Source organism: Schistocerca nitens, chromosome 12 (assembly GCF_023898315.1).
Source record: "Schistocerca nitens isolate TAMUIC-IGC-003100 chromosome 12, iqSchNite1.1, whole genome shotgun sequence".
Lineage (NCBI taxonomy): Eukaryota > Metazoa > Arthropoda > Insecta > Orthoptera > Acrididae > Schistocerca > Schistocerca nitens.
This window is the reverse complement of record NC_064625.1, coordinates 129,330,395-129,351,520: the sequence shown is the minus strand read 5'-3', so window position 1 is coordinate 129,351,520 and position 21,126 is coordinate 129,330,395. Positions and strand designations below refer to the sequence as shown.

Below are 21,126 nucleotides of genomic sequence, written 5' to 3'. Positions count from 1 at the left end.
CAGATTGCTGAAAACTTTGACATGCCATTTTTTGAAGTTTCATGCAAACAGAACATAAACATCGAAGAAGCATTCCTGACGTTAGCCAGGAGAATACGAGAGCAGCGGGAGCGCAGGGTACGTATCTGAACATCTCACTTCTCAAAGCTAGTGTTTTCTTTGTTCTAATATCGTATTTGAGAAATAGTCAGTCAGGAATGAGAACTGAGAAAACTGTCTCTTGTCAAAATTTACTGCAGAGCCTATAACTGTATCCTACACTAGACCTCTGCTCAGTCTGACTGTTCACACCTTTCTCAGGCAGTTCTCCTTCGGGTGTGACCCATAACCTGCCTCTCAAAGCACTATTTCCACCATCACATCTTTTTCTGCCTACCGAACTTCACAGAAGTTCACCTGCATACCTTGCTGATTGAGCACTACTGACATAAAGGATATACTGGAGAAATAGAATGCCCACAGCCTAGATGTAAGAGCACTGCCTTCAAAAGGCAAGTTTCTGGGTTCAAATCCAGGAAATATCTGGGAAATATCAAAATGGATGCACTCTGCTCCAGTGTGAAATATTCATTCTAAAATTATGTAACTATTTCAATAAATTTATACGTATACAATAGCCCATATGGTAACCAATGTGTTACTGTAACACACTTTGACATTCTACATAACTGAATATATGTGTTAAAAATGCACTTCTTAAGTGCTTAATATTCAATGATCATTCTTCAAAACAGGTATTGCTCATTATTTTGAGGTAAGTTCCTTTGAAAGCCACATACATATCTAAAATTCTAAGTTATTTCTTAGGTGATTGTTTTGTCAGTGTTCTTGTTGTCTCCTGTAGGGCACGATGGTGACTGTGGATCCCATTCTTGTATGAAGATTAAGTGCTGAAAGGAGTGTGATATTCGTGTGGCTTCCAAAGATTACTGAATGAAATAAAGTTTCTGAATTTTGAAATAATTATATTCAGCAATATTTCACTCCCCGAACTAGTAACACGAAATACATCTGCTTCAGCAATTCTAGAAAAGCACACCAGCCCCATTTACAAGCAATGTCCCACCAAGAATGTGCACAATGAACATGAACAGACGTACCACACATAAACCAAATACTTTATGACTTTTAGAATAATAATCGCTGGACATCCTTAAAAAAATTAATAAAATGAGTAACAGAATTTTAGACAAAATGCTTCAGCATTAATTCAGATATGTAGAATATGAATACTTAAGTATAACTAGTTTTTATGAACATCCTTTTATATGAAGTCACTTTTTACCACCTTAGATATTGATACCCTCTGGACTCTTATTGTAATATTGACTTGACTGCATTATGCTAGACATGAAGTTGGCCTTTTCTGCAACATTATTCTTGTGTTAAAGGGCTTTTCTTCTTAACCTGGCATCAAATTTGAAAATTCTTTATCCACCTTCCCCTTTCCACCACATAACATCTGGATCGTTCTCAATTCACAACTTGTAAGATTTGAAGATCAATGTTTCGACATAAACTTAAGAACACCTCCTTCATAAATTTGAGATTTGCAAGTAAAAATCACGTCCAGTTTATTTTCATATTCATCAGTAGGTGAGTGCATAGTGTAGAGATTGGGCAAATGTGAAGTTGGAGGTCCGAGTCCCACTGCAGCAACAGCATTTTGTTACTTTCATTGAAATTCGATGTTTATTACCAACTGAAAATGTTGCTTGACAAATATTGAACAATGATTTTATTAATAAAAGTAACATCTTTTAATTTAAATACAAGTGAAGAAAAATCAAAAGATGCCAACTCATCCAACTCATGTATACTACACACTCACTTCCCGAAGTATGTGAAAAGCAGCTGAATTTTTTTTTTTTTTAAATTGACAGCTCTACTGAAATCATCTTATCTGCAAATGTAATTTTTTTTTATAGTTTTTTTGAGAATTGTATGGTACTGATTTAGTGAACTGATGTCCAGGCACTGACCTTCAAATGCCATATGTCTGTGGGATGCCTGTCCCCCAAACAAATCCCAGTGTCCCCTGTGAGGAAGGGACACACTGTTCCAAAAGTTTCTTTTTTGTCTTCCCGTTTTAACTGTTTCTATCAACAGTACTGCCAGTTGTGCCACTTAAGGCAAGCACTGGCTATCCTTCCTTGTCTCTTTACAATTTTAAAAGGTTTCTCTTGTTTCTGATTTGAATTTTCCATTTTATATAGTTAATTATAATTCTCTGTAACTTGCTAAATCAACATTCTATGTGGGGACTTATGACCTCAGCAGTTGAGTCCCATAGTGCTCAGAGCCATTTGAGCCAACATTCTATGCCTGTGCACCTAAAGTAAACAAAGTGTTTATTGAGCACAAGTGAACATTAAGAATATTAAGCAAAGAAGATAATTGTACATTTTGCAGAAATGTTTTTAAGGATGTTTTGAAATCAGATTCCTGGCCAGCGTTTCTCCGTCTATGTTTGTGTTAATGTTTGTTAATGTTTTTTGTTTTGACTGACATAATCTTATGACTATGCATCTTCATTCTTTTTTAATTTTATCCTGTGACATGGCCAATGTTTGACCCTCAAAATAATTCAATTTTTGTTCTGAAGAAGATACAATTATTCTCATCAAAACCTGGGTAAACTAATAAAATTTTACCTTGCAAATGAAGGCTGAATTTCTTAACTTCTTGAACATATTGTCACTTTGAATATAATAAATATTCTTGATACAGAGAAGCTTATTTCAACGAATCAACATGTTTTTAGAAAGCATTACCTGTGCAAAACTTGGCTTGGCCTTTTCTCATATGATATATTGAGAACTATGGATGAAGGGCAACAGGCAGATGCCATATTCCTAGACTTGTGGAGGCATTTGACAAGATGACTATTGCAGACTGTTGATGAAGGTACAAGCATGTGGAATAGGTTCAGTGATTTTTGTGTGGCTTGAAGCCTTTTTAAGTTAGAGAACCCAGTATGTTGTCCTCAACAGTGAGTGTTCATCAGAGAAAAGGATATCATCTGGAGTGCCCCAGAGAATTGTAATAGGATGGTTATTGTTCTCTATATACATAAATGATTTACCAGACAATGTGGTGTAGCATACAGTAAGGTGTCGAAGTTGTGTGACTATAGGAAAATACAAGATGACTTAGACAAAATTTCCAATTCGATGCTGTCGCGACCTATTCTAGACTACTGCTCGAGTGTTTGGGATCTGTACCAGATCGGACATAAGGAAGACATCAAACTCAGAGGTGGACTGCTAGATTTGTTTCTGGTAGGTTTGAACAACACACAAGTGTTACGGTGATGCTTTCGGAACTCCAATGGGAATCCCTGGTGAGAAGGCAATGTTCTTTTTGAGGAACACTGTAGAGAAAATTTAAAGAACTGGCATTTGAAGCTGACTGCCAAACAATTCTATTGCCACCATCATACATTGGGCTTAAGGGCCATGAAGACAAAATATGAGACATTAGGGCTCATATGGAGGCATATAGACAGACATTTTCCACTCGCCATTTTTGCAAGTGGAACAGGAAAGGAAAAGACCAGTAGTGGTGTAGCGTACCCTCTGCCATGCACCATATGGTGGCTTGCGGAGTATGCATATAGATGTAGCTGTTATACAAAATCCCAGTGACTCACATTCTTCCCCTGTTGGGCCAAAGTATTTCTGCAGGAGACATTTTTATGTCTTATTTTTTTAGAGACAGGAGGACCAATTGCCTTTGATCACTGTGTGATCACAGCAAGAATCCCACAAATATGGAAGTTAGTAAGGAAGATTGTTGTTGCCATTGCACAGATGAAATATTATGTCTTCAAAAAATATACAATATAAGGAATTATTTTGCCTAGTGATATGACCACAATGTTGCATAATCTGACAACACAAATTTGCAGACAAAAATGCTGTGACAAGAAGATTCTTGCTCGCTCCTTGACACAGCTGGTTATGAATTCACTGCCTGCAAGACTTGGCTCATTCTGTTATGTTATCAAGAATTCAGTGTTCTGTAACATGAGGACACGACTGATTTTGTAGCGTACTATTGTTTCACCTGATATACTTCTACTTTAAATTGATAACTTTAACTCATTTTTGCAAATTTTGTGACTCGGCCAATTTTGACACTAGATGCCTCACGTGTGATGAGGTGTGGACTTTCAGCAGCTTCTCACCTACTGTGGTTTGACTGCCCTTCAACCAGTTCCCTAGATGTTTGCAAAACAGGTGCCCAACTTCTACAGCTGCTAGATGCTCATTCCCAGGTACTGGACCATAACAACAGCCTTTTGTCAGAGTTACTTATGTCAGTGGATCTCTACATTTTTGCCCTGTTTCCCCATTCGTCTGTGCTCTGTTTGTATACTGTCCTTGCCACTTCCTGTGCCCGCACTGCCACCGAGTAGTATTCAATCTTGCAGTTGGTAGTGATTGTAATGTTCTTCTTCACCTGTACATAAATCTACAACAGTGAAGTCATAATTTTACATTACTGCTACTCTCATTAGATTTAACTTTTCATACATACTCTAGTGCTGTGTTCCTTATTTCACAAGGAGAAGTTTCAGGCCTGGAAAAGAAACCTTGTTGGGTGTGTATAGTGGTCAGACAACACTATTGTTATGGTATATTGATAATTTTGACTTATGAACCGTTTGACAACAACTGAATAAAACACAATTTTAGTGCCATGTGCGTTTCGCCTTTATTTTCTGCAAGGCATTATCAGTGACCTGGAATATGTACATATGTTTGCTATTTAATTTACATTTTTGTTACTGTACCTATAGGTTATAAACAGCTCTGGTGGTTGTTATTTCCTATTAAGTAGTAATGTTTTGAACTGTACTTACAGATTGCGTGGACAATTTCTTACATATTACGCTCCTGTTGCATTTTTGGTGTTGTTCTTTGTTGGCTGTGTGTGTGTGTGTGTGTGTGTGTGTGTGTGTGTGTCCAGAAGGAAAAGGGGGAAGAGTTTTTTTGTTTTATCTTATCATTTCCTTTATTAAGTGTAGAAAGCCATAGCAGATAACAAACATGTGATAAATGAACAAACACACATCAGCACAGGCTCCCTACTACACTTATAAAACAAAAAAACTCTTCCCCCTTCTCCTTCTGGACACACACACACACACACACACACACACACACACACAGCCAACAAAGAACAACACCAAAAATGCAACAGTAGCGTAATATGTAAGAAATTGTCCACGCAATCTGTAAGTACAGTTCAAAACATTACTATTTAATAGGAAATAACAATCACCAGAACTGTTTATAACCTATAGGTACAGTAACAAAAATGTAAATTAAATAGCAAACATATGTACATATTTCAGGCCACTGATGATGCCTTGCAGAAAATAAGGGCGAAACGCGTATGGCACTAAAATTGTGTTTTATTCAGTTGCTGTCAGACGGTCCGTAAGTAAAAATTATCTATATACTGTAATATTACATGCAACTGAGGAAGACAGGACTACAAAAGTTGAAGATGTCAACACTATTGTTATTTTTATTATTATTATAGAGTATATTAGTTTCTTATCTTGATCTATCATATTTTACTTCAGAAAACAGTATTTTTGCTCCTGAAAATTGATCATTTGTTTATTTTCAATAGTGTACTTACACTCAGCTTAATGTAACATTGGGTTTCAAAACTTGTCCATACTTATCCAGCCAATCAGCATTTTAATATAATGGTGAACAATCTAATTTTTGTGACAGCCTTAATTTTATAAACAAATTGCAAATTCGTGTTACATAAACAACAAATCAAGTACAGTGGAGATGCTGAGTCGCAGATGGGCACAGCAAAAAGACTGTCAGAAAATGAGTTTTTAGCCAGCAAGGCCTTCGTCGGAGATAGAACTTACACACACTTATACATATGCAACTCGCACATGTTACCACAGTCTCTGGCTGCTGAGGCCAAACTGTGAGCAGCATCACACTATGGGAGATGCAGCCTGGTGGTGGGGTAAGAAGGAGTGTGGGACAGAGAGAAAGGGGGGGAGGGTTAACAGGGTACGGGTTGGGGACTGTAAAGTGCTGTTTGTGAGAGTGCACAGGGATGAGCTGCAGAAAGAGTAGTGCAGCTAGATGCGCCGGTAGCTCAGAAGGAGGGTGGGAGGTGGCAGTTGTCTAGCCACAGCTCAGCAGCCAGAGACAGTGGTCTTGTGTGTGTGTGTGTGTGTGTGTGTGTGTGTGTGTGTGTGTGTGTGTTGTCTATTTCAGAAGAATACTTTCTGCCCAAAAGTTGACATGTTTGACAGTCTTTTTTGTGCCTGTCTGGGATTCAACATCTCCACTGCGTGATGAGTAGGAGTCTATCCTTTTCATAGTATTGTTATTATTCCGTACTGGATTTTCCATTGTTTGATTTTGCCTCACAACTTTTCTTCCATACCGTAACCCAGTGCTGTTTTCCTTTGTTACTATTTTCTATTGCATTACTTTACTCAGTGTCCATATCTTCTTCCAAACCACACCACACGCTCTGGCTTATGAGTCGCACCCTATCGACTGTCTCATCCACGTGCAACACACAGCTGCAAGACCACGCTGACAGTTTGTGCAGCATCTTGTATCACACATCACTCCCACTGATATCAGTAATCTTCTTTTTTTTTGTCATCAGTCTACTGACTGCTTTGATGCGGCCCACCACGAATTCCTTTCCTGTGCTAACCTCTTCATCTCAGAGTAGCACTTGCAACCTACGGCCTCAATTATTTGCTTGACGTATTCCAATCTCTGTCTTCCTCTACAGTTTTTGCCCTCCACAGCTCCCTCTAGTACCATGGAAGTCATTCCCTCATGTCTTAGCAGATGTCCCATCATCCTGTCCCTTCTCCTTATCAGTGTTTTCCACATATTCCTTTCCTCTCCGATTCTGCGTAGAACCTCCTCATTCCTTACCTTATCAGTCCACCTAATTTTCAACATTCGTCTATAGCACCACATCTCAAATGCTTCGATTCTCTTCTGTTCCAGTTTTCCCACAGTCCATGTTTCACTACCATACAATGCTGTACTACAGACGTACATCCTCAGAAATTTCTTCCTCAAATTAAGGCTGGTATTTGATATTAGTAGACTTCTCTTGGCCAGAAATGCCTTTTTCGCCATAGCAAGTCTGCTTTTGATGTCCTCCTTGCTCCGTCCGTCATTGGTTATTTTACTGCTTAGGTAGCAGAATTCCTTAACTTCATTGACTTCGTGACCATCAATCCTGATGTTAAGTTTCTCGCTGTTCTCATTTCTACTACTTCTCATTACCTTCGTCTTTCTCCGATTTACTCTCAAACCATACTGTGTACTCATTAGACTGTTCATTCAGTTCAGCAGATCATTTAATTCTTCTTCACTTTCACTCAGGATAGCAATGTCATCAGCGAATCGTATCATTGATATCCTTTCACCTTGTATTTTAATTCCACTCCTGAACCTTTCTTTTATTTCCATCATTGCTTCCTCGATGTACAGATTGAAGAGTAGGGGTGACAGGCTACAGCCTTGTCTTACACCCTTCTTAATACGAGCACTTCGTTCTTGATCGTCCACTCTTATTATTCCCTCTTGGTTGTTGTACATATTGTATATGACCCGTCTCTCCCTATGGCTTATCCCTACTTTTTTCGGAATCTCGAACAGCTTGCACCATTTTATATTGTCGAATGCTTTTTATAGGTCGACAAATCCTATGAAAGTGTCTTGATTTTTCTTTAGCCTTGCTTCCATTATTAGCCGTAACGTCAAAATTGCTTCTCTCGTCCCTTTACTTTTCCTAAAGCCAAATTGATCGTCACCTAGCACATTCTCAATTTTCTTTTCCATTCTTCTGTATATTATTCTTGTAAGCAGCTTCAATGCATGAGCTGTTAAGCTGATTGTGCAATAATTCTCACACTTGTCAGCTCTTGCCGTCTTCGGAATTGTGTGGATGATGCTTTTCCGAAAGTCAGATGGTATATCGCCAGACTCATATATTCTACACACCAATGTGAATAGTCGTTTTGTTGCCACTTCCCCCAATGATTTTAGAAATTCTGATGGAATGTTATCTATCCCTTCTGCCTTATTTGACCGTAAGTCCTCCAAAGCTCTTTTAAATTCTGATTCTAATACTGGATCCCCTATCTCTTCTAAATCGACTCCTGTTTCTTCTTCTATCACATCAGACAAATCTTCACCCTCATAGAGGCTTTCAATGTATTCTTTCCACCTATCTGCTCTATCCTCTGCATTTAACAGTGGAATTCCTGTTGCACTCTTAATGTTACCACCATTGCTTTTAATGTCACCAAAGGTTGTTTTGACTTTCCTGTATGCTGAGTCTGCCCTTCCGACAATCATATCTTTTTCGATGTCTTCACATTTTTCCTGCAGCCATTTCATCTTAGCTTCCCTGCACTTCCTATTTATTTCATTCCTCAGCGACTTGTATTTCTGTATTCCTGATTTTCCCGGAACATGTTTGTACTTCCCCCTTTCATCAATCAACTGAAGTATTTCTTCTGTTACCCATGGTTTCTTCGCAGTTACCTTCTTTGTACCTATGTTTTCCTTCCCAACTTCTGTGATAGCCCTTTTTAGAGATGTCCATTCCTCTTCAACTCTACTGCCTACTGCGCTATTTCTTATTGCTGTATCTATAGCGTTAGAGAACTTCAAACGTATCTAGTCATTCCTTAGTTCTTCCGTATCCCACTTCTTTGCATATTGATTCTTCCTGTTAATGTCTTGAACTTCAGCCTACTCTTCATCACTACTATATTGTGATCTGAGTCTATATCTGCTCCTGGGTACGCCTTACAGTCCAGTATCTGATTTCGGAATCTCTCTCTGACCATGATGTAATCTAATTGAAATCTTCCCATATCTCCCGGCCTTTTCCAAGTATACCTCCTCCTCTTGTGATTCTTGAACATGGTATTCGCTATTACTAGCTGAAACTTGTTACAGAACTCAATTACTCTTTCTCCTCTTTCATTCCTTGTCCCAAGCCCCTAATCTCCTGTAACCTTTTCTTCTACTCCTTCCCCTACAACTGCATTCCAGTCCCCCTTTACATACTGCAGTACCCTTTCAATATCCTCATACACTTTCTCTCTCTGTTCATCTTCAGCTTGCGACGTCAGCCTGTATACCTGAACTATCATTGTCGGTGTTGGTCTGCTGTCAATTCTGATTAGAACAACCCGGTCACTGAACTGTTCACAGTAACACACCCTCTGCCCTACCTTCCTATTCATAATGAATCCTACACCTGTTATACCATTTTCTGCTGCTGTTGATATTACCCGATACTCATCTGACCAGAAATCCTTGTCTTCCTTCCACTTCACTTCACTGACCCCTACTATATCTAGATTGAGCCTTTGCATTTCCCTTTTCAGATTTTCTAGTTTCCCTACCACGTTCAAGCTTCTGACATTCCACGCCCCGACTCGTAGAACCTTATCCTTTCGTTGATTATTCAATCTTTTTCTCATGGTAACCTCCCCCTTGACAGTCCCCTCCCGGAGATCCGAATGGGGGACTATTCCGGAATCTTTTGCCAATGGAGAGATCATCATGACACTTCTTCAATTACAGGCCACATGTCCTGTGGATACATGTTACATGTCTTTTAATGCAATGGTTTCCATTGCCTTCTGCATACTCATGTCGTTGATCATTGCTGATTCTTCCACCTTTAGGGGCAATTTCCCACCCCTAGGACAAGAGAGTGCCCTGAACCTCTATCTGCTCCTCCGCCCTCTTTGACAAGGCCATTGGCAGAATGAGGCTGACTTCTTATGCCGGAAGTCTTCGGCCGCCAATGCTGATTATTTATCAAAATTTAGGCAGTGGCAGTGGCGGGGATCGAACCCGGGACCAAAGACTTTTGATTATGAATCAAAGATGCTACCCCTAGACCACGGGTCCTCAATCCTAGACCTTCAAATTGATCACTCTTCCTGGCTCACTCTCATGTATTTTTGTGTGTTATTTTCCATACCTTCCTGTGCCATGTGAACTGGCACCTCATCCTATCGACCTCTCCCTGCCCCAGATCTCTTTTTCCTCTGTTATTCTAATACACATGTACTGGTCTAACCTACTCCATTCACATGCGGTGTGGCTGTCCCCATTCTTCAGATGTATCTGCCCACTAACCTGCATCCCACATTACCATCTTTTTGTTTATTTTTATCTTTGATCTCTTTGTGATTTTACATCGATTTCAGTTTGTTTCTGCCTTTCACTGTCGGGCCTTCTCTCTCAGATTTCATATTGATTTCCCATACTTCATCTGCTTCACCTTTTCTGTTATTTTCCCCAAGCATTTAGCAAATATTTTCACATGTATTTTTATATAATTTACATATTTTTATGCATTTCATTTTTATCCTCCAATTTGGATCCTCACTCCTTCCATCTGTGCCAATACAAAGACTTTCCCTATCTTTACGCAAAAAACAGTCCCACACACAATTCTTGCATTGTTGCTGGGCTCAAAGAATCCCCCCAAATGGTCTTAACATAAAATCTACCCATCATTGGATGCAACCCCTCCTTCCAGAAGACCTCCATCTGTTCAGATTCTGCCACTCTTTAACAATCACCAACACACTCCTGCAAAATCATGTCAGTCAGGTGCAAACCTCCTTGCAATACCTCCTCTACATCCATAAAATTCTCCTGCTATGCAATCTTAAATTCCTGTATCCCATCTCTCAGAATGAAAGTCTTGTGCTCTAGGAGTAAGAGCGGCATGCACAATGCCACCTCAAAAAACTCTCCAACCTGCTCACTTCCTACTCCCACCTTGGATTACCACTGTCCACCACCTCTACAACAACCTCCAGACAACCCCCGCATCCCCTCACAGCTGACAAATCGTGCCTCACAGTCCTACTACATTTACCCCACCCTCAAAAACTCACTTCCACCACTATCATAGAATTGAGAAACTAAATAGACCCAAAACCCAGTCACGAACCTTTCATCCAGAAGCCTTAGTTACACAGAAGTATCAGTCCTTTCCAAATGCCTTAGCATTTACCCCACTCCAAAATTCAAACTCCACCAGCTGTAAGATATGTCAACCTAAAAACCCTGCTACGGTCACCTCATTTCAGAAATCCAACAGAATCACCAGTTCCTCCTCAAATCCTTAGGCCCATCCCAGACCCTGTCCCCTGAGCCTATCTCTCTCCTAACCGCTACCACTTCCCACCTTCTAACATCCATAAATCCATCCATCTAGGATGCCCCGTTGTGGCTGGCTACGGAGCCACCATGAGAATCTCTATTCTCATAGCCTTCAGCCTATTACACACAACCTACCCTGCTTCCTTCACCACACAGTGCCCCGCTCATCACTACTGATGCAATCTCTCTTTACACTAACATCCCTAATGCTCATGACCTTTCCACTATTGAACACCACCTTTCCCAACGCCCGACGGATTCCAAACCTTCAACATCCGTCATGGTTACTGTGACCAACTATATCTTCACCCACAATTACTTCACCTATGAAGGCATCACCTACAAACTAATATGCGGTACAGCAATGGAGATCCACATGGCTCCATCCTGTGTCAACCTATTTGTGGGCCATCTACGAGGGCAGTTCAATAAGTAATGCAACACATTTTTTTTCTGAAACAGGGGTTGTTTTATTCAGCATTGAAATACACCAGGTTATTCCCCAATCTTTTAGCTACACAACACTATTTTTCAACGTAATCTCCATTCAATGCTATGGCCTTACGCCACCTTGAAATGAGGGCCTGTATGCCTGCACGGTACCATTCCACTGGTCGATGTCGGAGCCAACGTTGTACTGCATCAATAACTTCTTCATCATCCGCGTAGTGCCTCCCACGGATTTCGTCCTTCATTGGGCCAAACATATGGAAATCCGACGGTGCGAGATTGGGGCTGTAGGGTGCATGAGGAAGAACAGTCGACTGAAGTTTTGTGAGCTCCTCTTGGGTGCGAAGACTTGTGTGAGGTCTTGCGTTGTCATGAAGAAGGAGAAGTTCGTTCTGATTTTTGTGCCTACGAACACGCTGAAGTCGTTTCTTCAATTTCTGAAGAGTGGCACAATACACTTCAGAGTTGATCGTTTGACCGTGGGGAAGGACACCGAACAGAATAACCCCTTCAGCGTCCCAGAAGACTGTAACCGTGACTTTACCGGCTGAGGGTATGGCTTTAAACTTTTTCTTGGTAGGGGAGTGGGTGTGGCGCCACTCCATTGATTGCCGTTTTGTTTCAGGTTCGAAGTGATGAACCCATGTTTCATCGCCTGTAACAATCTTTGACAAGAAATTGTCACCCTCAGCCACATGACGAGCAAGCAATTCCGCACAGATGGTTCTCCTTTGCTCTTTATGGTGTTCGGTTAGACAACGAGGGACCCAGCGGGAACAAACCTTTGAATATCCCAACTGGTGAACAATTGTGACAGCACTACCAACAGAGATGTCAAGTTGAGCACTGAGTTGTTTGATGGTGATCCGTCGATCATCTCGAACGAGTGTGTTCGCACGCTCTGCCATTGCAGGAGTCACAGCTGTGCACGGCCGGCCCGCACGCGGGAGATCAGACAGTCTTGCTCGACCTTGCGGCGATGATGACACACGCTTTGCCCAACGACTCACCGTGCTTTTGTCCACTGCCAGATCACCGTAGACATTCTGCAAGCGCCTATGAATATCTGAGATGCCCTGGTTTTCTGCCAAAAGAAACTCGATCACTGCCCGTTGTTTGCAACGCACATCCATTACAGACGCCATTTTAACAGCTCCATGCAGCGCTGCCACCTGTCGGAAGTCAATGAAATTATATGAGATGAAGCGGGAATGTTTGAAAATATTCCACAAGAAATTTACGGTTTTTTCAACCAAAATTGGCCGAGAAAAAAAATGTGTTGCATTACTTATTGAACTGCCCTCGTAGATGAATCTTACCTAACTATCCAGAATCCCTAACTCCTCACCTGGTTCAGATTCATTAATGACGTCTTCATGATCTGGATCAAAGGTGAGGACATCCTATCCACATTCATCCAGAACCTCAACACCTCCTCCTCCATTTGCTTCACCTGGTCATCCTCAACCCAACAAGCCACTTTCCTCGATGTTGACCTCCACCTCAAAGATGGCTACATCAGTACCTCCGTCCATACCGAGCACCAGTAATACCTCCATTTCGACAGCTCCCACTCATTCCGTACTGAGAAGTCCCTTTGTGCATCCTAGTCACCTTTGGCCGTCACCCTGTAGCAATGAGCAGTCCCTCTCCAAATATACTGAGGCCCCCACTGAGCCTTCACAGACCAAAGTTAACCACCCAACCTTGTACAGAAGCAGATCTCCCATGCCGTATTGCTCGTCACCCACCACCTCTCAATGTCTGTCTGTCCGGCCACAAAGTGTCAGAAGTTCCATGCAGCTTTTCACAGATGAAGCTGTAGTATACAGAGAAGTTGCAGCATTAGAAAATTGTAGCAAAATGCGGGAAGATCTGCGGCAGATAGGCACTTGGTGAAGGGAGTGGCAACTGACCCTTAACATAGACAAATGTAATGTATTGCGAATACATAGAAAGAAGGATCCTTTACTGTATGATTGTATGATAGCGGAACAAACACTGGTAGCAGTTACTTCTGTAAAATATCTGGGAGTATGTGTGCGGAACGATTTGAAGCGGAATGATCGTATAAAATTAATTGTTGGTGAGTCAGGTGCCAGGTTGAGATTCATTGGGAGAGTCCTTAGAAAATGTAGTCCATCAATAAAGGAGGTGGCTTACAAAACACTCATTCGACCTGTACTTGAGTATTGCTCATCAGTGTGGGATCGTTACCACGTGGGGTTGACAGAGGAGATAGACGATCCAAAGAAGAGCAGTGCATTTCATCACAGGGTTATTTGGTAAGTGTGATAGCATTACGGAGATGTTTAGCAAACTCGAGTGGCAGACTCTGCAAGAGAGGCGCTCTGCATCGCGGTGTAGCTTGCTGTCCAGGTTTCGGGAGGGTGCGTTTCTGGATGAGGTATCGAATATATTGCTTCCCCCTACTTATACTTCCCGAGGAGATCACGAATGTAAAATTAGAGAGATTTGAGCATGCACAGAGGCTTTCTGGCAGTCGTTCTTCCCACGAACCATACGCGACTGGAACAGGAAAGGGAGGTAATGATAGTGGCATTTAAAGTGCCCTCCGCCACACGCTGTTGGGTGGCTTGCAGAGTATAAATGTAGATGTAGATGTAGATGTAAAGAAGCATTCTCCTCTTGTCTCAGAACCACTCGAATCTGGAGCAACTGAATCACATTCTGCACCAGGATTTCGACTACCTCTCATCGTGTCCTGAAATGTGGAATGACCTGCCTGTTGTATTCCCCACCGCTCCCACACTGGTATTCCACAGCCCACCAAACCTATGCACTACCCTCATCCACCCCTACCCCACACCTGTTCCCAACCCCTTGCCTCATGGCTCAATCCCTCTGATGGTCCTAGACCTGTCCCATATATCCTCCCACAATCACCCACTCCAGTCTGGTAGAAGCATCACCTATCCCATCAAAGACAGTGCTGCCTGTGAAACTAGTCATGTGAACTACAAGTTAATTTGCAAACACTGTGCTGTGTTCTATGTGGGTACTACAACTGACAAGCTGTCTGTCCACACGAATGGCTACTGACAAATGGTGGCTGAGAAACAGCTGGACCACCCAGTCGCTGAACACACTGCCCGACACAATGTTCTTCATTTTAATGACTGCTTCACAGCCTACCCCATCTGGATCCTATCCACCAACACCAGCTTTTCTTGCATTCCTGTAACCCTCCTGGCCTCAGCCTTTGTTAGTCACTGTCCTTCAGTCACCTGTCCCCTCCCCTCTTCCCACTGCAGCACTACACAGCCATCAATTCCACCAACACACTGGCAGTCTTTTTACTTCTCTCCTTTTCACTTCCCCTCCATCTAACCTCCCGACTGCCTGTCTGTGACCCAACATTTCCACTATATGGCGAGTAGCAGTCAATCCTTTTCATGATATTGTCACTTGAGGTGAACTGTAATTTTCACTTCTAGGAGACCAGAGTTGATACAAAAATGGTTCAAATGGCTCTGAGCACTATGGGACTTAACTTCTAAGGTCATCACTCCCCTAGAACTTAGAACTACTTAAACCTAACTAACCTAAGAACATCACACACATCCATGCCCGAGGCAGGATTAGAACCTGCGACCGTAGTGGTCGCACGGTTCCAGACTGTAGCGCCTACAACCGCTCGGCTACCCTGGCCGGCTGAGTTGATACGGATTTCTTTCCTCTTCCCTCTGAAGTTTGGCAAAGAGGGCTGTAAAATGTCTCAATTTTTCTGTATCAGCATTTGACAAATTGCTAAGAAGGAAGAAAATTTACCGTTTAATATTCCGTCAAGAATTTTATCATTACAAGAGTCACTCCACAATAAATGCACACCTTTTTTTTAATCCATCTTTTATTCTACATGTTTGAAAGTTTTACAGTTTGTAGATACATCCTTTAGGGACAATATTTTCATTTCTCCACATAATTTCCATCCCTCTCAACTGCCTTACACCGTCTTGGAACCAGCGCCTGTATACCCGCATGTTAAAATTCTGGACCAACCTGTTGGAGCCATTGTTTGGCAGCATGCACAAGGGAGTCATCATCTTCAAACCTTGTGCCACAAAGAGAGTCTTTCAGTATCCTGAAGATATGATAATCACGTGGAGCCAAGTCAGGACTGTAAGGTGGGTGTTTCAGTGTTGTCCATCCGAGTTTTGTGATTGTTTCCGTGTTTTTTTTGACTGACATGTGGCCATACATTGTCGTGCAACAGCAAAACATCCTGCTTTTGCCATCAGTCGAGCTTGAAGTTTCTTCAGTATCATCACATATGCATCAGAATTCATGGTGGTTATACTTGGCATGATGTCCACAGGGCAAACACCGTAGCCATAACTTTTCCAGCAGAAGGTGTAGTTTTGAATTTTTTTTTTCTTGGTTGAGTTTGCATGATGCCACTCCATTGATTGCCTCTTCGTCTCTGGTGAAAAATGATGGAGCCATGTTTCATCACCTGTCACAATTCTTCCAAGAAATTCATCTCCACCATTCTCATACTGTTCCAAAAGTTCACTACATACTGTTTTTCTTGTTTCTTTTGAGCCACTGTCAACATCCTGGGAACCCACCTGGCACAAACCTTTTTTAATGCCAACACTTTCAGTATTCTGCAAACACTTCCTTCCCACATGCCAACATAGCATGACAATTCGTTCACTGTGATGTGTCTGTCAGCAGTCACCAATTCGTTAACTCTCTGCACATTGTCTGGAGTGTGGGCAGTACGAGGCCTGCCGCTGCGAGGACAGTCCTCAATATTGCCATGCCTGCTTTCATCGTGTAACCTGCTTGCCCACCGACTAATTGTATTGCGAACGACAGCAGCATCTCCCTACACATTTTTCAGCCTCTTGTGGATGTTTCCCACTGTCTCATTTTCACAGCACTGGAATTCTATGACAGTACATTGCTTGTGACGAATGTCAAGTGTAGCAGCCATCTCGAAGACATACTGTGAGGGCGCCACTCATAGGGATAGGTTGATCTAAGTTTGAAAACAAGTGGGAAGGATGTATCTACACACCGTAAAACTTTCACACATGCACAATGAAAGCTGTAATTTTACAAAAATAGTGTGCATTTCTTTTGGAGTGACCCTTGAATAAATGGACTCAAACTCATAGTGCCATGGCAAGGTAGGAAGTAGGCTGTCTCCCATTTGTAAGGTCTGATGTGGGATTTGCCTTAATCCATTTAGGAAACTGTCAAAAACCCTAATTTGAGATGGCTGGACAGGAGTTCAGTGCTACCCACTGGGGGACCTTGCTTTGTGTGGGTCGTTAGGAGGTGCTGTTCTAGTCATGTACAGAAAATAAAAAGAGAACTTTGCGTAACTTATTGAAAACTGTCTGTGTTGTGTTATATTTGGCACAACACAAATTTCCGAATGATAATGGTATATTGCAGCCACTTATTATTCTTTCAAATATAAGGCGTGAAAGTGCCTAGAAATTGTGTCCAGAAATCAGAAAAACCGACGTGGGACCGTGCTGGAATAACACTGCCGACAGTACCTGCTTAGGTATGGGAAACGAGTCACTTGGTAAAGTCTTCACAAAAACGCACTTAGTTCCAACATATTTCTCTTTCACTTAAAAGTATTTGGTGAGTTATAATATGTAGATTCAATACAGTAATCATGGTTTGCTGGAAACTGAATTTGTCTTTGAGTGGCCATCCCCCCCCCCCCCTCCCGCCCCCCCCCCTCCCCCCCCCCCCCCCCCCCCCCCCCGAGACCCAAGATGTCGCCAAACAATGTCAGTATTGGCACTTGAGCAAAAAAGTTTGAAGGCCACCGTAGCTTTGGCTAGACAGAAAACTCGAAACAAGTACCTGTAATTGAGGTATGTGGAATTACTTACATCATAAGGACAATTTGATGGCATTACAGTTATTTGCATGTGTGAGATTATTTTATTTCACAATTAAAAATGTTTTCTGAATTACAAAAAGAATAGATTAGACAAAGAAATGACAAAATCTGCATAAATTGTAAACGAAATATGTTAGTGTTGTATATTAAACTGGTGCATTGTGTTGTATATTAAACTGGTGTACCATGTTGTTTAGTAAACAGTGTGTGTGTGTGTGTGTGTGTATGTGTGTGCAGCACCGGCCAGTTTCATTTCGCACTGTATGTATCTATCCACATTCTGCCTGCAGGCGAGCCTCTTTGACAGCAACGAGAAGTCCGAAGGCTCCAAAGTGGACCTGAGCAAGTCGAAACTGCCCGCCGGAGCTGAGTCGTGGCGCTGCGGCTGCTAGTCTGCCTGCTGCCCCACGCCCGTCCGCCCGGCTCTCCGGGAGTCGCAGTGCCGGGGGACGCGCACTTCACCCGCACCGGCGTCCTCCAGTCGTCCGGGCAGCTACTGTCTCTGGTGACTCCGCCGATGTCACCGTTTCAGAAAAGTCATTTTTGTTGTGTATCCTTTTTTTTAAACCTTTCGTAGTTCATCTCACCGAAGGTCGGCGGTGGCAGAGCACCGCCAGTCCGAGAGGTGGCAGAGATCTGCACACACGGAGACGCGTATAGCGGGAGCGAAGAGGAAACGTGGATGTGTTTTCTGTATTGTACACACTGAAATAAATCTTCTCATTTCTTCCTCCTTTTCCCCAAAAATAGTAAAAATTTTGCCACCAGTAGAATGCCCTCGAATGAGTTACCGCCGCATTATCGGACGAGGACATCCGTCCTGAGACGACTGTACATCTCTGTATGTGACAATAGATAGCAGGTGTGTTAACTCATCTGGATGGAAACAAAACAGCCCCTAGCTTCTCAGAGTGAAACACTGACTGAGATGGTCAACACAAGTAGAGTTTTTTTAATGACTTTTTTTTAATGGTAGATCTATATTGGTTTGAACTGGCACATCTGTTTGATGCACCTGCGTCCTTTCGAAATAACATCTGAATATGGAAAATTTGCTCTCTATAGAAGATAGTCATCAGAGCCGTATAAGACCAGGGCTACATCTGTAACTGCAAGCATTTTACAGTGGATTCTCTGCCATTTCAAATACAAATAATTTTGCGGAACTCCCTGCTCTACAGATGAGAAAAGAAAATGCTCGTCTAGTTGCTTTTCAGGTTATGAGTACCTGTATCAGGTTTCCTTTAGAAATTATAATATGACATAAAAGTAACTGGTGCTGTGTACAAATCTGTATTATGAGGTCAGTCAGTTAGTTTCCAAGAAGACTTGTAGTTGCAACACTTGGTCCACCAGTGTCTGGGTACATCATCTCCTCTTGTTTTTTAATTCATTTTTATTTTGGTTCATTGATTTAGCAGATAGAATGTTTTGAAACATTTGTCATTTCTTTGGATGTATTCAATGATTTTGTGGGGCATTGCCACTAAAATTCCTTTGTTCAATCTGGAATACTGTCTTTTCTCTTTTACTTTTGAGAATGTTTACAACTAGAATGTGATGGCTGGTATGAAGAAATTTTTAAAAGACTGTGCTTTGAATAGCATAGATACTTCTCATGGTGTACCAGTTCCAGATGACAGGTTTCTATTTTCCATTGACCAGTGTCTTCAAGAGATATATTCTTCAAATTATACTTCTGTTGCATTTTGTAGACTGTAATTCCAACCGTACATGATGCCGCAATTCGAAAATTTGAGCTCTTTGTTTCACTTGCATATTAAACTCCTTTAAAAAAAGTTATTGCTGAAGCTCTCCTCTCAAACTATATCACGAAATATGGTAACTGTCTGGACAAAATGGAGATGTGGTTCATACAGTGTGCAAGAATTTAAGATTGAATCCTTCACACAGAGTACACTGAGAGATTAAAACTGTGTTCCACACCAGGACTAGACACTTACCATCTGAGCTAGCCAGCTGTGAGTGGTATACAGATGGTTCAATTGGTTGTTAAGAGCTCTACCTCCACAAGAGCCAAGCTTCTGGTTTGGAATCTGAGTCCAGCTTACACTTGTAACCTACCAAGGAATCTGATTTCAGTGCGCACTCCCCTGCTGAGTTAAAATACTCATTACAGGTAAATAATAGAGTTTTTGTACATCACTGAAACCATCTTCACCACCTCATACTTTAGGCATACATATCTACACTTAGTGTGTCCACACTGATCAACTCCCCTGGTTTATAGCTCCATTTCACAAGAACTCGGTGGTTTGTGCATCAGCTGATCTTTGGTGTATTTTTGCTTCTGGATCACATGCCTGTTGTTTACAGCACATCAGATGTTGTAAGAATATGTAAACTGCCACACACATCCTCCACTACTTCATTCCTCACCAAACAGGCATCTTTGATCAGGAAAACACAGTGTTATTGAATCTTTTAACATGAAAAATATTGTAAAATTTGACACCATTTTTTCCGAAGTAATAGTGCTCTTACAAACGACTCATACGCTTTGACTGAGTAAAAAATTTCTCAGATTAAAGAGAGCAAAAGCACTACAACTCTTAGCAATGTGCTTGCACCTTCAGAGAATCCACTGTGACCGACAGCATTATCCCACAATTGTCTCTTTTTTGTTCATAGGAGGAAAAGAGAAGATAAGGACAATGTTGAGTCACTTATTACTTTTTTAAAATCATCATTTCCTTCATTTTCCTGCACAAGAGATGGTGAAAATGTAATATGCAAGTTTGAACTTGGCTCTACAGTATTATGTGGAAGTGTGCAATGTTTTCATTTGTGATACAGTTTTATGGTAATGTTAAGTACATTGTAAGGGGTAAATGTATATAAGATTTAAGAAAAAGTTCTAATATTAATTCTTATAGTATTTAGGGAGCTGCAATAACCAACAGTCTAAAAGCACTGTCAGCACACAAACACTATTGCAAGAGAACTAAAGCTGGTCTTTAGTAATATCAATGTTATGCTTACAAAACCCCATGTCGAGCTGAGAAAGAAATCCTTTTGCTTTAAAATGATGTACATCTTATTTGATTGAGCCATATTCTGCACGGAGCAGGTATGTGTGCTGTGAACATTATAGCAATGGGGTATGTTACATTTGTTGAACTTCTGGAACGAACAGAACAGAAAAAAATAGTCATGTATGGAGACTTTTTACAGAAACTTCAAAGAGATCAAAACTGGTGGAATATGGTCCACAAAAACTAAGACTGCTATAAGGTAATAATTTTTGATGCCTTCTGTTTTAAGCATAATATTTTGCTTCATATTTCCTTTTTCACTTTCTTTCATTTTTTATGTTATTTATTTATTTGTCATTTTCTGACAAATATTTCTTGTGTGTGTGTTCTTTGCATTTTGACATAAAGAATATACAGGTGCTGATGAACTTCACTCTTGTTTGCTTAAGTTTACCTCAAGTACACTGATAATCCAGTGTTTGAAAAGTAGGAAAAAGAAAATGTACTCATTAACTAAGAGAGAGATATTGAAACTGGTAAAAAGGAAACACACACA

At 41.3% G+C, this 21,126-nt stretch overlaps 1 protein-coding gene across 1 annotated transcript in view; it reads left to right on the top strand.

Moving 5' to 3' along the window:
• The window catches only part of LOC126215188 (ras-related protein Rab-8A), a 256,673-nt gene extending 238,701 nt beyond the window's left edge, over nucleotides 1–17,972 (top strand). Inside the window, exons 5-6 of the mRNA XM_049941856.1 lie at nucleotides 4–117; nucleotides 17,865–17,972. Of these exons, the coding sequence (XP_049797813.1) occupies nucleotides 4–117; nucleotides 17,865–17,966 (216 nt within the window). The 3' untranslated portion in view covers nucleotides 17,967–17,972. The remainder of the gene's footprint in view (nucleotides 1–3; nucleotides 118–17,864) is intronic.
• The last annotated feature ends 3,154 nt before the right edge of the window (nucleotides 17,973–21,126 follow it).